The sequence below is a fragment of the Mizuhopecten yessoensis genome, unplaced genomic scaffold (assembly GCF_002113885.1).
Source record: "Mizuhopecten yessoensis strain PY_sf001 unplaced genomic scaffold, ASM211388v2 scaffold3575, whole genome shotgun sequence".
Classification (NCBI taxonomy): Eukaryota; Metazoa; Mollusca; class Bivalvia; order Pectinida; family Pectinidae; genus Mizuhopecten; species Mizuhopecten yessoensis.
The window spans coordinates 83,205-102,027 of record NW_018405113.1 but is presented as its reverse complement, the minus strand read 5'-3'; the positions used below and the strand labels follow the sequence as shown (position 1 = coordinate 102,027).

The following is an 18,823-nucleotide window of genomic DNA, read 5'->3' as shown; positions in this document are numbered from 1 at the left end:
TGAGCTGTATTTGGAAAGAGTTCTGGTTCGGTGTTGGTCATATCAACTCTGGCCACCTTTAGGAACTCTTTCCAATACAGAGCCAGAATTATTCAACAACACACTTTACTGCTGATACTCTACGTTTGTTCACAGGTGTTTGAAATTCTGACTGTAAATTGAGATAAAACTCATATTAAAAATAAGGGTATTAATATAAAAAAATAATACCCTTATTTTTTATATGATTTTTATCTCAATTTACAGTCAGAATTTCAAACACCTTTGGTTTGTTACGATGTGATAAACAAAGACACATTAATATACTAAAAGTAATAAAATCATACGTATAATCGGGTGAGGTAGATATAACACACTATGGCGGTGGTAGCCTATGTTATGACCTGTCCATTTCCCAACTTCATGCTCATTCATGATTCAAGTTCGGGCATCTTTGGTTCCCAAACAACCGGTTCACAATGATTAATTTCTGTTGAACGTCAATGGAAAAAACGGTTTAAAAACAACAAAATTTGTCGTTATAAGTAACACTGTGCTCAATGAACGTAACAAAATAGTGGCTTACCTAAGATCTCCGTCACATACTGTGCCTTCTGTTTACATTTTACACAAGCAAGCTATGAGCTATGATGATGAGCTTTGTTAATGGTGTGTATAGTGGAGAGCTGTGCAAAGGGAGGTAAATCGTGTGACTAATGTAATTTTCCCGCAATTTTTTAGTTCCAAGTGAAACTGTCTAGTGAAAGTTTTTTTCAGAGACGTACAATCTCAGATTATCTAAAGCCAGTAGTTATACACGTCTCTGGTTTTTATAGGTTTTAGAGAGGAAACGTGTATATGGTAAATTACAAAAATCCATATAATGTATCCCTTTCGTATTCAAATACAGATGCCGGATAATCTATGAAAAAAACTTGAAATTTGCATTTACCATGCCATAGATGTATGTACCAGCAATAAACCCCTAGTTCAGACCAAAACAGTAGAATTTATGATACTTTTCTATTACAACTTGACCCATGCTTTCAATTAAAATCATCCCCAAGTAAAATCTTGATGTCAACGTTATTCAGATAATAAAAAATATGAGTATGAACCAGTTCAATGTTTAAGGAATTTAAGGGTAGCTAGAACGCCCAACATATATTTCATTTTAGTTTTCACAAAACAGCATTTATCAATTTCACTAATGAGATCTAACCGATTGTCCATCTTAATTATTTAAATGTGTCTCCAAGAGGTCCATGTATTGCTACTGAAATTAAACATAATTTCATACAAAAAATAATTAAGCATTAAATCTTCATATGTATTAATTTAATTTAACATATAATTTCTTGAAATTTGTTGAAACCGACAACTATAGTTTTAATTAAAACGCGGTAGTAAGTTGTCCATTTTACCAGAGACGTATGTATACTACTGGCTTTATATGTCTCTGATATTACCAAAATCATATTTTTCTATGTACATGCCAAAAAAGTTACAAATACCAGAGACGTATACTAGACATTCAGTGCCATCAGAGACGTATATATTACAATTATATTCCTCTCCAGTGGCGGATCCAGAAACCTATCTAGGGGGGGATTCCAAATATCCAGGGGGTGTTTCCATGTGAGGAAAAAATGAGGAAAATGGTGAAAAACATGATTTTTAAAGAAAATTCTCAGGATGGGTGGTTTACTGAAGCCAAAAAAACCTTCTGGATCCGCCACTGCGTCTCTGGTGCCATTGTTCGCACAGTGAGTTTTTTTTTATATATTTCTTCTACGATTCATACAAGCTATGGGTCGATTTTTCGGTCCATTTCACCCACCCCCAGCCGCAAAAAAAATGGGTTGGTTGGGATGTTTGTCCGGGCTGAAGTAATGGTAATGAAGCCTTCTACGCGTTATTTGATCACGGAATTAGTTTAACTAAGTCCGTGATTTGATAATAATAATAATAATAATAATATTTATTCAGGTAAAATAGGCATGTTATTACAAGATATCACAATTTAGAGTAAAACACATAATTAAGATCACAATGCAGCTTGTAAATAAAAAAAGAGTATTTTGAATTAAGACTGAGAATAAGAATAGATCTATCATAATAAAAGGTTTCTTAATTAACCTTGACACATATCACAGAGTATAAAAATCTAAAAATAGTCTGATACACTGTAAAAAAGGCAGCTATTACCATAAAATGAGACAGACTATTTTTAGCATATGAAGGTAGATAATATAGGAATGGTGGTGAGTGCCATTTACCTAGGATTACCTATAAAAGTCAAAAAGTGGCTTATTGATCCAATTTAAGCTTACTTATTTTACCTATTTATTTGAAACAGTTCTAGTTATACCATAGATCTATAGTGACCGCCTTCAACTAATTGAAGATTTTGTCACGAAATTGGGTTTATGCAGCACAAATGACAGACTTTATATATTACCAGGGATTAGTTGTCAGTCTTGACACTTTGGTTTGTGTGTACAGAAGAACCTTGTTAGTGTACTACACATCCCTGATATTACATAATAATTAATAATTATCTACTTAGTTATTCCACGGTGCCGTTATTCAGAGGATAAAGTCTGTGATTTGTGTCGGTTTTAACAGCTCATGAATTAGAGCTAATGTTGTATTGTCTTAACCATACCGACGTTAAATAAAACTTTTGATTTGATTAAGGTAACAGATTGAAGGAAGGGAAAGGATAAGACGGATTTGGGTTTGTACTGGCAGATATCGTCTGAGCTATAGTGATACGTATATATAAGTTACTTATAAGTGGGTTTTTCTGTAATTGTTTATTTTTTCAACTTTTTTTAAACATACATAAAATCTTACAATCAAAAGATCCTTATCAGCATCATCATAAAAAAGCCATTCATCATGACAATTATATAATATATATATATAATCTTTATCATCATCATTACTGTCATCAATTATCATCATCATTTTATAATTATTATGCACACTTATCATCATTCATCAAATGCCACTCATCATCACATCATTATAATCATCATCTTCGTGTCATTATTCGCATCATTTTTTGAATTTCTATAATTAACTATGCTTTCTGTGTGATGTGCTTCCCGTACATGTTACATAACGTGAAAACAACAGAACATGTGTGTTACAGCTGTTAACGTGAAGGATGAAGTCCGATGCATTCCGCATGTAATTTTTGGAGGTGTGTCAAATGTGTGTAAGCTCGCGAGTCTGCGCGCCGTTAAGCATTCTCCTGTGAGCAGCCGATGCTCAGCTGATTTCACTTGACATATTTGACACCATTGATGTCAGTAATGGCTTCCAGAACGGTGATCAAGCTGCAAAGGACGCGCAACTTGGCTTCCATTTTGAACAGGTAAGTTATACAAATGCCAACATACATACGACCAGTGGGTATAACTTGACCTTCAATGTGGTGGATTTTTCGAAATGGCTGTATAGCACAGTGACATTGTCGACTCAATATCACATTGGGTACACATCACAGTGAATTTTGGAAATGTACTGCAAGACTGCATGTGTGTTATTAAATGAATGTTCTTATTTGATTTAACACACACACGTTTACGCTTATATGTGTTCCTCATAGATGTTGATGGAATAGAAACCTTTTGGCTTTGTTGAACAGTTGAACAGTTGATGGTAGAGAAATTAATGTTTCATTTGAGACTTGAGCAAGTCTGTCAATGAGCTGACAATGGACCTGGTAAACTCTGGACACCTGTTTCAGACCATGCTGATGGTTTCTCCAGCTTAATACACTATGTTGAGTACGACAGCTATAGTGATGGTCAAGTCACTTGCACCTCCTGTGTACATGTACCATTTATTTATCTTTATAAGCTAAATAAACTGCCACAGCTAGTGTTAAACTACATGCACCTATTAAATGCTTTTTAAGGGGCTTATCATGGTACATGTACCAGTGAACTTTCTCTGCGACTCCATATACCCAAAGCACAAGACTATATTATGTATATATATATACTAAGTCATGTAAATTTTATTTCACGGGCTATGAACATTTTAAATAGTTATATTGTGAAACTAAAGCTTGTATGAGGTAGTAGAATTGTTCATAATCTGCATTCAAGTTTGTCTTCTATAAACATGCCATTCTTGTATGTACAAGGCAAGTTACATACATTAAATTCATTTCAAGTAAAACTAATGTTTGTGCAAATCTGCACTGTGCCTCAGTTAATGTGCCTCAAGAGCAAAGGAAGGAAATAAAAAGTAAATGAGCTGTATATGACAAGTCATTGTGAAGTTAAAAGAGAGGTCTGTGGTCATTCCTTAGCACTGTTTGTAATGAAAATTTAATAACCTTAACCCCTAGCAGACATTAGGGTTAAAATGATCACAAACTGATATTTGTATGTGTATGCATGACATTACTCAGGGGTCAATGACTGACGACTCAATGACATGCATGTCAACCTCTGGACCGGACCCTCCTCAGGGATTCATCACTTTGAACAAACTCCCACAATAAAAATGTGAGAAACTTTTCACAGCATTTCATCAATTCATTGTTTTAGAGAAACATTGTTTATCAATTAAATCATTATCCTATATTGAACCATTTTGAAAAGTTCATTCACACTATATGAAGTGTCGGACACATTATCCTGTTCACTCAGCAAATGTCCAATGGCCATGGGTACATGTACTATAGGGGAAATGAGAGGTAATAATTCAGGTATGGCTTGACAGATTTCACCTCTTTGTGATATGTTATTAACATTTTGTCTAAGAGTGACCAATGCATCCGATATTATGACCTTCTGGCCTGTGCGGTCTTTAACTCATCGACCCCTAAAGACACATTTGAATTCTTCCATTTCAAAGGTTGGAATAGTTCATTATGAAATTTCAGGGGTGAATGAGTTAAGCACACAGATCTTGTCTGAATTATAAGACAGTGGTACTAGACTGAATGGAAAATAGATTGTATTGGGGTTCAGGGAGACAGTCACCTCCCAAAGAGGAATAATGGTTGTGTATGCAATGCTAACCTCCCAGAATTTGTGGGTGGAAAACAGTGGATCCATCTGGAAAGAGTTACAAATAGAGAAATTGTAGCCAGTCTCTATGCAATTTATGTCGAATCGGCATCAGTTCCGCGCTATCACAAGTAGACAAACACGAACATATCGCAGCTTCCCAAAACACACACGCATACACTACACGCATGCATCTTGCACACAGGGGAGGCCGTCCTTAAATGACCCTAGCTGTTGATCGGTTGTTAAACAATACTAAACCAAAATAAACCAAACTATGCATATGTCATGAACATCAACAATTTTTTTTGTACTTTTTAATTCGCAATGCAGTGATATATATATAAGGTCATATGATACTAAAACTACATCTATCTGTCAGGCAGTGTGAATGGTCTTATCTGCTTTGTGTTCTCAAATCTCACCAATATTATAATTGCTCATCAGTTAATTGAGGTAGACCGCACTCAAGTATGATACTGAAAATAATTCCCATCACTAGAGTTAGATTAAGATTTAAGGATGGTGGATGGAGGATATGGGTGAAAAAACACCAGTTGGTCCACCATTAGGGGAAAGATTTGAGGTCAAAGTCTGTCTGGGCATACATGACAGAGAGATGAGCCATACTTTCATTATTCCATATATATATAAAGTCCTTGTGGAGTGTAATGCATGATATGGACAATTGCCTGGGTACAAGTCTGTAAAGTACATAAATACGTCACAGGAATGAAACCATTCATTGACAAATGACAGGTTTCCCTGTGATCTAAACATGTTTATTGTACACAGAAGTTGGTGATGTACAGTATTGCACCAAGCTATTAAAGTTTAATGTCTGATTTAAGGTTTCTAGACATTTTGCCTTCCCTTCGAATGAAGAGATGACACATATCCCCCCTCCAATGTGTGTATTAAGTCTGTAACCTTCATCTCATGTTCAAGGGTTCGTAGAATCATATAAATCTTATGAAAATAATATGTATTGTGTGTTTTATTAATGGAAATCTTAAAAAAACTACAAACAAGATCAAATAATGTAAATATGCAAATAGAGAAAGTGAGCATGAGAGGCATCACAGTGCCTGCTTGATATACCTTCACGAGTTGCAGCCACCCAAAAGGCCAACAGGCACATCATTTGATTGGAACAAATGCTATATTGTCAGTCTACTACCCTTAAATCAAGCTGGCTCATCATGTTTACTTTTTCCAGTAGCTTTCTTCTCACAAATTCGTTTCATTTTAAGACGTTAAGACTTTTCTTATTAATACTAATTATCCATACCATTTTGAATTCAGTATTATTCACCAAAATCATTTTCAGTATTATTATCAGAACACATTAAAGACTTGTTATAACTTGAAGGAAAATGTAGAATTGTCGCTTCAAAGATGCAAAGAGTTAATTATCAGTACTGTCAGAATTGCTAAAAATTATAAGAATCGGCATATAACACTGGGGTCATGTTTTGTATTTTTTAGTCAAGTTCGATCAAGTACTGCTTTCCACACAAGTTCAAAGACTTGTACACAAGATGAAGATAAACCGAGGAAGAAACTCATCAATCATTCCAGACTGCGTGGTATTGACATCCTGCGGACACCAAAGCTTAACAAGGTGACATGTCTTTCTTACTTTGTAACGTCAAATGATTTTAATATAATCTTCCTCTACCCTGAGGGTGTGACAGAAATCTCCAACCCAAGGGGTGATGCTTTTTGGTTGTCTAGCCTGAGGCTCTGCTGAGGGTTAGACAACCAAAAAAATCACCCCCATGGTTGGAGATTTCTCTGTTATACCCTTAAGGTAGGGGATGATTATTTTTCTCCCATCCTATTATTTCAGTCATAACAGTAGTGTAAACAAATGAACACGTGCTAATCAGCACGAGGTTATCTCCCCCTAGGGGGTGACTATCTTATCTTTCCAAGCTAAAACGGGAGACACATCTGTGAAGGATGGGAGAAGTACATGTGATCATCTTAGGAAGCAAATATTTTATTGACATTTCAAGATGGTGAACACCAGCATTCTTGTCAGTATATTCAATTGATTTATAAAAACATCTTACGATTTGACTGAAATTAATGACTGAAATTGAAAAATTCAAAACTGAATGCATACAGCAGATTTTTCACATTTTTTAGGGTAATCCTGATTTCATGGATTTTAGACTCAATTTCAGTGTCTTTCAGGTCACACATTTGCAAAATTAAAATTTCTGAGCATTGTAGGCACTTTACAGAAGAAAGTGATAAAATCCAGGTTTAAACATGTTGTTTGGCCTTGGCATCATCTTTGAAGTACCATTACTTGTTGAATATACATATCTTCTGCACCATTGGATTTCCTTGGGACAGAATCAAATACTGAAATAGGCTTCCTGATAGCTGTTTGATTGGTTCAACTTCCAGGCATCAATAACCGACCAATCTATGTAAAATGTATGTATGTTTCTGTCTGGAAAAAAAAACAATAAAAAAAAAATAAAAAAAACCCGACCAATCACATTGCTGATAGAGTATTACTTGGTACTTCAAAGATTATCAAAGAGATTCTCCGAGATCAAAGTCGGTTGTTAGTTTTACCATTCTGCTGCTGCCCACTTCACTTTTATGTTTATATACCTGGTAATTAATCAAAGCATTATTCTGAGATCACAGGTATACAGGGTTCAGTTACACTTTCCAGACAAGTCAACTCTTATCATCCATAAGGTGGTGCACACAGAGACTCTGATTCTTTAATTTTTGCGAAATTCTAAAGGTCTATTGTTGATACTATATGTGATATGATACGTGGAACCCATTGGACTCTGAAGATGCTTATACATTTGAAATATTAAAACTGATAGAACTATCTCCCGTTACAGGGCCAGGCCTTCACGCTTGAAGAGAGACAGTTGATGGGGATCCAAGGCCTGCTACCGTCTTGTGTGATCAACCAGGATCAACAAATGACCCGTGTGATGGCCAACTTTCATAACCGCAAGTCAGATGTTGACCGATATGTGTACCTGATGGCATTGAAGGACCGTAATGAACGCCTGTTTTACCGCTGTCTGACAGAACACACAGAGGAAATGATGCCCATTGTGTACACGCCCACAGTCGGCCAGGCATGTCAGGAGTACGGAGTCCTCTATAGGAAGCCAAGGTGCCTTATAGATACTGTCGCATTGTATAGACGTTTTTTGTTAGCCTGAATATCTCTTTATTTTTTATCAAATTTCCTTGATACTTGCCAAAACATACAGCCATCATAATAATGTAGTTGTATGTAAGTGTATTGGTATAATTGATCCCAGATTATTTGAAAACCTATTGGCCTTTTGTTCATTCTTGTACATGTATGTATTTGTAGGGACATTTGCATTAGAACTTGTCTTGCATTTATGATATACTAGATTGATATTTACAGACCCCTGCAATAAAGTTGGGAGTATACTGGAGTCAGGGTGTCTGTCTGTACATATGTCTATCTGTTGACACAAGTTTGTCCTTAAAGTCAACTTCTGAAAACTAGGTATAAAGATCAGTGCCAGAATAACAAAATAACAGTTTTGCATTTCATAAGTTACTGTTATTCAACTCTTTTCGTAAACACAAAAATAAAATCTTGTTAACCCTTTTACCACTGTAGACCATAATGGACTCATCCAGATCTATGCATGGTAGAGTCTACTAAAGTTACATAGGGTTGAAAGGGTTAAACTGATAAATGGTTATGATACAATATCCTTGGATCACCTCTTTTTGCATTTTGTGGAAGAAACTGTTATAGCTACTAGAATTTTCTTCTTACATTGATCGTATTATCTATGGAACTTGGTTCTATTTTGTTGATTTTGAATGATTTTCCAGGGGACTGTTTATCTCAATTCACGACAAAGGCCACATCTATGACATGATGTGCAACTGGCATGAAGAAGATGTAAAGGTAATGTGGTATACTAGTATAGTTACTGTATAGCGCTTTAAATTCGCGGGCTCAATATTTCGTGATTTCTTATTCAGTACATATTTGCGGGGGTTAAATTTCGCTGTGCACCCAAATCCAATGTGCCGTGCAAAGTACTTTGAGTGTCATCATTTACGATTTAAACCTCGAAAGAAAATCAAATGTGTATGTACCTTTGTAGGAGTAAACTGTAACCAATTAATCACCTACTGTGTACACATACATATGTTGTGGCCACATATGTAAGTGTTGTTTTTACATGGACTGCCCAATTGTCCAGTGGTAATCTGATTTGAGTTTATTTAAGCTTGCATAACAGTGTTGGGTTATAAGTATGTTCAACATTTTGCGATAAGGTCCGCAAAAGTGGTTAAAATTTACTTCTGCTGTTATAAACCTAGGCCAGACAAAAAAAACATATGTTTCCTGTAGCATGTTGGAAAATTAAGGGTAGGTAGTATAGGTAGGTAACAAATTTTATTTAAACAAATAATTTTATATAGTTTTTATAGGAGAGTGATCTTGACTTTAACAGCATGTGCTTCTTTGAAAATTACCATAAAAAGTTTAGGGTAGGCACAAAAACTAAGGGTGGGTAGGGTTACCAGAAACCCAAATATCTTTTGTTTGGCCTTAAGAGTATGAGGATACATCAGTATACATTGTAAAATGCAAGAAACAATTCAATAAATCAGTTGTAAATATAAATGTTCAACACAGTTGCAATAAAACCATAAAAAATTGTTCTTTGATATGTAAAGAAAAAAACCTTTCTCAAACAATAGTTGACATTTTAAGACATATAAAAGATCAGAATATATGTATGCAAGGAATCAAAAGTTCATTTATGGTATATTCTGTCCAGAACAAGTAATTTAACCTGATTGCACTTTGATTTTCATTTTTTTTTTAAAGCTGTTGGAATGGTAAAGCAACAAAGATTCATATAAGTACTTCAGGTACTTTTTTTTAAAATTAACACCTCATGTTGATGCATTGCAAGGATCATTTAGATTTAGAAAAATAATGGACCAGTTCAAGTTAAACTGTTATATTGAAAATTCAGGAGATTTTCTGCACTGAATTGAAAATAACCCATTACGAAAAAACTGATGGGTCATTTGGAATTGTTTTAACTCTGTTTGATCTGTATCCAGGCTATTGTGGTGACAGATGGTGAGCGTATCCTGGGTCTTGGAGACTTGGGTGTGTATGGAATGGGCATCCCTGTTGGCAAGCTCGCCCTGTACACAGCCCTAGGGGGAATAACACCCGACCAGACACTACCCATCGTTCTGGATGTGGGAACCAACAACGAGGTATGTTAGAAAAAAGTATCACTGGTAAACTTCATAATCATGTGAGATTACTGGTATTAAATACATCCCATGAACTTAATAGCAAATGTATCGATCTTTACCTCAGCCCTTTGTATCATTGCCACTAGACCTGAAATCAGCAAATACATTTTGTAATAGATGATGTTCTGCAAAATTAACCATTTTACAGTAATATTCCGGGAGTAATGGCATTGAAGTAAGAATTCTAAGGGTGTTGAAAGAATCAAAATGATAGCAAATAGAATGATCACTTATCAAATTTGATTGGGTCTCATGTTCACAACCAATTAATTTTTAATTTCAAATTGTTTCCTTCATTTTACTAGACACTTCAGAAGGATCCATTATACATTGGTCACAATCACCCTCGTGTGACGGGCCAGGCCTACGACGACTTCATCGATGAGTTTATGGAAGCTGTTGTGGCAAGGTACGCAGTGAAGACAAACAAAATTGATCTGAAAATGTTTTATTGTTACAACATACCATTAAGATGTAACAGGAGAGGAAAAATGCACGGCCAGACCGGGGTTCAAACCCGGGACCCTCCAAACTCTAGACGGATGCTCTACCAATTGAGCTATCTGGTCGCCGATGATCGACCTAGTCTAGTTCCGCTAAAAAGATATCAATTTGATAGTGTACTACAGATTGTACTAGATCCTGAAGCTTGGTGCTTCTTAATTTTTAATATAATGATAATTTTTATAATTTTTAACTTATTTGAATTGAGCGGTTTGGTCACATGGAAGTCAGATTGTATCTCAATAGGTTGTTAATCAGATGTCTCAAATTTTTATAGGACTGTCACATTTTTGGACCGTCTGAATAGGTGTCATGACTGGACATTCATTTTCGTGCTTTTAAAACAAAAATCCCAATTTATCTGCATTTTTGCCTGATCAGGGTTTCCTATATTGTAGATGCCCCATACTTGTCTGGGAGGCACTTGAATATTATAAGTAGCAATAATCATGTTGACATCCTATTTGAAATAGATTTTTTTTCTAGATTTCTCTGGTGCAGAATATTGATAAAAAGTGTAGATTTAATGTAATCATGTGCGGATTGGTCGAGTGGTAAACACTCCGGCTATTCACGCAGGTGGCTGGGGTTCGATCCCAGAAGTCGTCGTACACATGAATATTCAGAGAAAGTGTTTTTCTCCTGTCCACACAACTCCAACAACCCAGGTGGAGTATAAATTGGTCTGGGGTGGATGTTGTGGTATCTGTGGTGTAGTGTTCAAGTTAGGTGGCACTATAAAGGATGCCGTTGGAAGCACGGTCCCACTACAAACAGAACGCATTACATCTCCAGCACACACACAGGCATACACACATAGGGAGATATTAGCCAGGTGGCATAGGACTAGTAGTTAGTGCCTGATAAGACACTCCTGCAAATTCCTTGAAAATTCNTAGGACTAGTAGTTAGCGCCTGATAAGGCAGCTCCTGCAAATTCCTTAAAAATTGAATTGATTAATGTATATACTAATTGTATTAATTGTATATCTATGTAATGTAAAGCGCTTTAGAGTAGCTTATGTTAGCTAGATAGGGCGCTATATCAAATGTTTGCATATTTATTTAATCATGACATTGTCATGACTTTCCATACAGATACGGACAGAACACTTTGATACAGTTTGAAGACTTTGCAAACCACAATGCCTTCAGGTTTTTGGAAAAGTACAGAAACAAGTACTGTGTGTTCAACGATGATATTCAAGGTACTACATTTATTAGACGTATTTTTCTACTTAAGTGGAAATAACTTTGTATTAGTTGGTGAAGAATGATATCTAAACATGAACTAGGGCATGGTATCCATGGCCGAATATTTGAATTTTCACTGTAAGTATTTTTTTGGTTATTTTACAATAAATTGTAAGAGTTGGGTAAAAAATAACACTTTTCAAGACAATTTCGAAGAAAAAGCTAATGAGAAATGCTCAATTCTTAATTGAATTTTGTTTTAAAGAGGTTATCATTTTACAAAAGAATGATGATGTCATTTAATTTTCTCATGTTTTCCAATATAAAGTCGATTTTGAATTTTCCTGGATGATTAAGGATTAATGTGAAAATTGTTTATGACAACCAGGAACAGCTGCGGTGGCTGCGGCAGGAGTGTTCGCCTCCCTGAAATGTACTGGCAAGAAGTTAGGGGAAAACGTGTTCTGTTTCCAGGGAGCAGGGGAGGTAAGTATGCTCAAGACTAACACTACTCCCAAACTTCAAAGGCAGGCTCTGGACTTTTTAGATTTTCAGTTGGTACATTAACCCTTTCACCATGTAGACCATAATGGACTCATCCCGATAAATGCATGGTAGAGTCCATTAAAGTTACCTAGGGTTGGAATGGTTAAGATAGTCATTGTTAAGAAATTAAGCAATCTCCTCTCAAATGTGTTCTGGACTGCAAAATTTTGTAGTTAAACAATTATAGTGATTTACCTGTGTATTTTCACCTGCTGTCTATTTGGCATTAAGATTTTATAAGTGAATGTGCATAATGCATTAAACGAGTTCCTAGGATTTTTCGTTGTTTTGCTAGCTAGTGCAATAATAAAGCCAGCCGAATGAAAGTTTCGAAAGCTGAAATCATTAGTATACTCCCATGACAAGCCTGTTAGAAATGTCAAAAGTTACTGATAACCATTTTTTCTGTTTTTGGTGTGTGATAAGTTTGAACCTGTTTTTGTAGGCTTCTATAGGAATAGCCAGTCTCTTGGTACTGGCCATGGAGCAAGAGGGTATGAGTTCCGAAGAGGCCATCAGTAAAATCTGGATGGTGGATAGTCGTGGATTGCTAGTAAAGGTAATTGTTATCAGAAATCTTTTAAAATTATTTTAAAAGTACATGTATTTATGAAAATAACTTCCTATGCATTTATGTACCCTGTGGTGAATAGATATAATGAAACCATGTACTTCTTCCTTCAGAACCTTGCTCAGAAGGACAAGAGTATAAGAAATGAAAATTGAAGGTGTTTAAGACCATTATAGAATCCTTTGTGATACTTTCTGCTATTAAACATATCTGAATTATTAATAACAAAGTAGGCAGTGAAAAATTATTTTAAACACATAATGTTATGCCATTACAGGGGTGTACAATCCTCTAGTTCAGATATCTGCAAATAGGTTTTATGTCAGGGCAATTGAAAAAACCATTTAAGAGGGGATATTATACCCTAAATAAACTGTGTACCTGTATTTATGTTATTTGCCGTAGAGAAATATCAATGTACAGATGTAGTAATATTTTATTGTGTTAGAAATGCCAACTTTTTTCTCTGACGCAAAAAAAATCTTATAGTGCTGAATTACAGTACAGAGGTTGAGTGAGTGCTGTATTGTTCAAGCTCTGCAGAGACAAGTTGATCAATGTTGTTAATGTTTACAGGACAGACCAGCTGGAGGCCTCACAGAACACAAGCTTTTGTTTGCCAAAGATCAAGCACCCATCGACACACTGGCTGATGTGGTCAAAGCTTCCAAACCCTCAATTCTCATAGGTAATTTTTAATGAAAGCAACACTAATAAAATCGTTCTGTGTGCTTGTTCAAGTGTAACCATGAGTATACAGACAATTTGTGACATTGAAGCCATTTTGAATTTGGTAGGGTTATATATAGTTGTAATGCCAAAGTGTGGTATATACTTATATATTAAAATGTCCTAACTGGTTATACCTAATTGTCAGTCCAGGAACATATGGACAGAATTATTTAACCCTTTCACCACTGTAGACCATAATGGACTTATCTAGATCAATGCATGGCAGAGTTTATTAAAGTTACATAGGGGTGAAAGGGTTAAGTTAGGATGGTCGATGGTTGAACGTCTATTTCAAGTTATCCAGATTTTTTACCTTGTACAGTTACCATGATAGGTTTATTACACTTTTCATTTATACAATGTTGGAACAAAATTTAAAGGATATTTTTCTGCATTCAGCATTTCTTTTTTGTAAATTTCTGTTTTGAACTGTATTTTGTAAAAGATCACGTACATGTATAATATCAGCATTTATTTACGGGTATTGTTGATGACATTAAATTCAACACAATAACAACAATTACAACCATACTTTTGTTGCCTCTACCAGGTGCTGCTGCTGTGCCTGGAGCCTTCACAGAATCCATCATCAAAGACATGGCAATGTTTAACGAAAAACCTGTCATCTTTGCACTTAGTAACCCCACCAGTATGTCGGAATGTACCGCAGAACAGGCCTACAAATTCACTGATGTAAGTCAATAATACTCGGTGTGAAGTTAACACATGAAACAATCTGAAAAATGTCTTTATACTTTGAGCAGATAAAGAAATTGTAAACAAAACAATGCTTGTCTGGCATGTGTTTGTGCTTTTAAACATGTAACTATCTACAGGGTCTTGTTTTTCATAGTCTGAACATCTAAAGTTCAAAAACTTAAAACATTTTTTTTTTCCTGTGCATTTAAAAAAAAAAATTGTAATTTATATTCAAATCATGATATCTGAAGACAATGAACACAATAATATTGGAGATTTTCAGATATTTCTCAAGATTTTTTTTTTTTTTTTTAGTTTCTATGATTTTAGAGGTTCAGATTTCAACTGGTGGTCTGGCTGTTGCAATTTTCCTTCAAGGTTGAAAATGACAAATTTTCCTTCAAGTTTGAAAATGACACTAAACTCAATATATCGACCCATACAATTTGATACAGTGTATATTCTATGTCTGATTCTACTTGGTAGGGGAGGTGTGTTTTTGCTAGCGGCAGTCCTTTCTTGCCTGTGACGTTGAACGGAAAGACATTCCACCCAGGACAGGGTAATAATGCCTACATCTTCCCAGGTATAGCTCTGGGGGCCATTGTCTGTGGAATACGACACATTTCTGAAGATGTCTTCCTGAAGGCCGCTCAGGTAAATTTAATAAGATTTATTTACTTAAATGCGCAGTACAATGTATCATTTTCTGTTTGTTTGTTTGTTTGTTTGTTTGGGTTATTTTTTTCATAGAATTCTAGAAAATATGAAAATGTTACTTCTCGTTGTTATTAGGATTTCTAGTCATGTTATTTACATTTACGAAAATATCACAATTCCAGCTTTACCTAAATTGTGTATGTATGTGTAACAGCTGCTGGATTAAGGCCAAATACAGACATTGTTCCCTTCACTGCTATTCACCTCCTGGCCTTGTGAAATGACTGTACATTTTGTATGTTGACCTCGTAATGCCATGCAGCAATAGTTTTGCATTGACCTCATGTTTAACAGTCGTTCAACCCCGATGTGTGACATCAAATTATATGTTCTCAACAGAAAGTGACAGTTTTCTGTCTAACAGTCTTTCTATATGTTATGCTATGTATCCAGTCTCTTTTGAGTTTATTCTTTTACAAATCATTGATGCCAGTTGGCAGCATGTAGATTTTATTTGAGAATGTGTTTACATTCATAATTGGAAGTCATATATGCAATCATCTTTCGGATATCCTCTATGTATTTTTTGGTGGACAGTATGTAACCTGGATTTTGACGACACCAGTTGCTAGTTTAACATGTGTAGATTATTAGCTGACCTTGCTTGTTACAGACACTTGGCAAGCTGGTGACAGAGGAGCATTTAGCTGAAGGGCGTCTGTATCCTCCACTCTCTGACATTCAGGATGTGTCATTGAAGATTGCGACAGGAATCGCTGAAATGGTATACAAGAGTGGGAATGCCTCCACCTACCCGGAGCCGGAGAATAAAGAGGAATTTATTCGTAATCATCTATATGACGCAGACTATGAATCATTTGTCCCGGAGACATGGACATGGCCAGACAATGTGAACTAATCGACCTTCAATATAAAAGCTACCTATGTATACCTGGTAATTGAGCGTTCCCCCAGTGTTGTGCTGTTTAACACGCTGGATTTCAGTGTGTCTTCCATAGTGCTATGGTGATGTCTTACATTGTTCTTTAACCCTTTAACCACTGTAGACAATAATGGACTAATCCAGATCAATGCATGGTAGAGTCTACTAAAGTTACATAGGGGTGAAAGGGTTAAAAGGGCTGTTGCAGAATTAACCGTAGGGGAGGGTTTGGAGGCACTTTTTCAGGGACCCCTAACCCATGAAAATCTTAAAAGTGATTTAATACAAGGAATGGGAGGGAGATCTGGTTTTTACCCCACCACCTATAATATATCAATACAGTTGCCTCTCACACCTTCCCCATACGATAAATTATGGAATGGCATTAAGAGTTTTGTGTAATTTTCTCAATCCGTATGTAGTTTGTGTATTTTGTGGTTCGTTCAAATCTGATTTGAAGAATCGTTTTACTTAAATTATTTGAAATGGAAAAGTACACACAGATTATGATCTGTAGTATGTGTCCTCATTCTACTCCACTTTTGAGTGCTATTTTGTATTGAATGTGCTTTTTTACATTTATATCTTTTATCATTTAACAATATTTGAACTCAGTTAAGCTTTTCTGTTCTTTTTACATGGACATGGCTTCAGAGAATCTCTGGTTGCGATACTTCCCGGTACTTGTTTTCGTAACATTATCAAATTTGTTTGCCTTGGTATTGCACTTATCCCTACAGATAATGACAGTTAATGGTTGGAATAGTTCATTATGAAATTCCAGGGGTGAATGAGTTAAATAGTTAATTTTTCTTGGAAGCAGTATGTAAGCTTAACTGCTAAGTTGACGGCGTATATTTTTTAATTTCTGATCAATTAATGTTTTATAAAATTGATACCACATTCTAAGGGGAGGCTTAATACGCTGTATGACTTTATTTTATAGAAAATTATTACTGAAAAATAAATCTGCTTGTCCCATTAAATCTGGGGGAAAACTAATGACCAGGTACCTGGTATTCAGATTTTTCTTTTCTGGATTCAAAGCAAGTCTCAAAACTTATCAAGTATTGTAAAATCTGGAATTATTGGTATCAACAAAGAAATTTAACATGAGAACCCAGAATGAAAATATCGGTTTTGATGAATGGCAATAATTAAATTGTGGATTTTATGAATTAAGGAGGTGCCTATATTTTCAATCCGTTGTTTAGTACTTGGTGTATGTCATTATGATGTCTTTACACTAGTAATACATTTTTTCTTATATTTCTGTTTCTTGTCTCGTTTCTGTACGTCACCATGTTTTTATTGGGCTAAAATAATGTACAATTAGCATTCTTAATCTCTGGAGTTGGAGCCACCAAACTGTATTGTGATAACAATCACAAAATAAAACCGGTTCTTGTACGGTATTTGAATGAAAATATTTTTGGTAGGTAATTGATATATTGCATATCGTTAACAGAATCTCAAGTATATCTGTACAGTATATCTATTTAATCTGTCTCTAGAGTAAAATCTAACAAATGGCTCTCTGCGAACAAATAAATTATCCTAGTTTGTACAGCTTTGTAACATAATTCTCTTTAAAAAAAATGGTTAATGTGCATGTATTAACAATTCTTAATCAGCAATCCTAATTTATAAGTAATTGACTTGGACAGTATTTGTCACAGAAGTAATCCTAATTTATAAGTAATTAACTTGGACAGTATTTGTCGCAGTAGTAATCCTAATTTATAAGTAATTAACTTGGACAGTATTTGTCGCAGTTCAGTATTCAGTATTGTCACAAGTATAATTCCTTTTACAACTAAAATTGTTTGATTTATTGTTTTATGCCAAATGATATTACTGTTATGTCCGCACGATAGGGAATACATTTTATAATATATCCGTACCAGACTGTCATGAAATGATAGCGTGCTCTATATATAGGCCCAGTGACATCTATGGTGTCCATAAAATACCTTCAAATACTCTCAATACGAATTATGAAATTAGACCACAATCACAAGGTACACATATACTGTTTGAATGAGAACAAATACTTTACTTTTGATCAAATATTTTTATACAATATCTTCTGAAGTTCCTAATTCATATTTAGTTTAAATTGTAAAATAACATTTTTATGTACAGTGTATCACCCAAGTAAATCAGAAACTTTTATTATGTTGGCAAGGCAACTCAAAATTGACTACTCTATGTGAAGTTGCTATAAAAACCAAAGATCTGTTATAGTTTTGAAGTACATGCTCCGTCATGTATTATATTTGTTATAAAATGCTCATGGATGATGAATGTTTTAACTAGTCAGTATTTATGTTATTTAAAAGCCATTAGCATTACTCTAGATGATAAATTATTATATTACACAAGTCTTGTAGTACAGAAAAGGACTTCGGATGTCATACTGAAGCTTTGGAAATTATCTGGTAACATTCGCAATGGTATTGCTACACATTCTACATTTGATAGGTACATGTTGTTCTGATGTGGAGATCAGAGTGGTTCGGTTTTTTGTCCCTAAACATCATTGTTCTTAATCTGAATTTACTTTTAAATTAATTATAATCTTCAGTGTCTGCTAAGATCACATGTGGAAAAAAAAAAAAAAAATTTCTT

The 18,823-nt window shown here is 35.0% G+C and overlaps 2 protein-coding genes across 2 annotated transcripts in view; one reads left to right on the top strand and one right to left on the bottom strand.

Moving 5' to 3' along the window:
* The window catches only part of LOC110447699 (centrosomal protein of 85 kDa-like), a 19,748-nt gene extending 19,097 nt beyond the window's left edge, over positions 1-651 (bottom strand). Inside the window, exon 1 of the mRNA XM_021493546.1 lies at positions 566-651. The gene's annotated coding sequence lies outside the window, so the exon portion shown is untranslated. The remainder of the gene's footprint in view (positions 1-565) is intronic.
* Positions 652-3,185: 2,534 nt separating this feature from the next.
* Positions 3,186-18,817, top strand: LOC110447698 (NADP-dependent malic enzyme-like). Its single transcript, XM_021493545.1, has 13 exons — positions 3,186-3,364; positions 6,504-6,639; positions 7,895-8,178; positions 8,886-8,961; positions 10,140-10,301; positions 10,649-10,752; positions 11,946-12,055; positions 12,430-12,527; positions 13,033-13,146; positions 13,735-13,846; positions 14,441-14,583; positions 15,076-15,246; positions 15,923-18,817. The coding sequence occupies exons 1-13, from the start codon at positions 3,294-3,296 to the stop codon at positions 16,166-16,168; spliced, it is 1,827 nt and encodes a 608-aa protein (XP_021349220.1). The 5' UTR covers positions 3,186-3,293; the 3' UTR covers positions 16,169-18,817.
* The last annotated feature ends 6 nt before the right edge of the window (positions 18,818-18,823 follow it).

Coding starts and splice junctions, on each gene's coding strand:
- LOC110447698 (XM_021493545.1), top strand. CDS start 3,294: ATGTCAGTAATGGCTTCCAGAACGGTGATCAAGCTGCAAAGGACGCGC. Junction 8,962..10,139: donor GGCATGAAGAAGATGTAAAG/GTAATGTGGTAT, acceptor ATCTGTATCCAG/GCTATTGTGGTGACAGATGG. Junction 13,147..13,734: donor GTCGTGGATTGCTAGTAAAG/GTAATTGTTATC, acceptor TAATGTTTACAG/GACAGACCAGCTGGAGGCCT.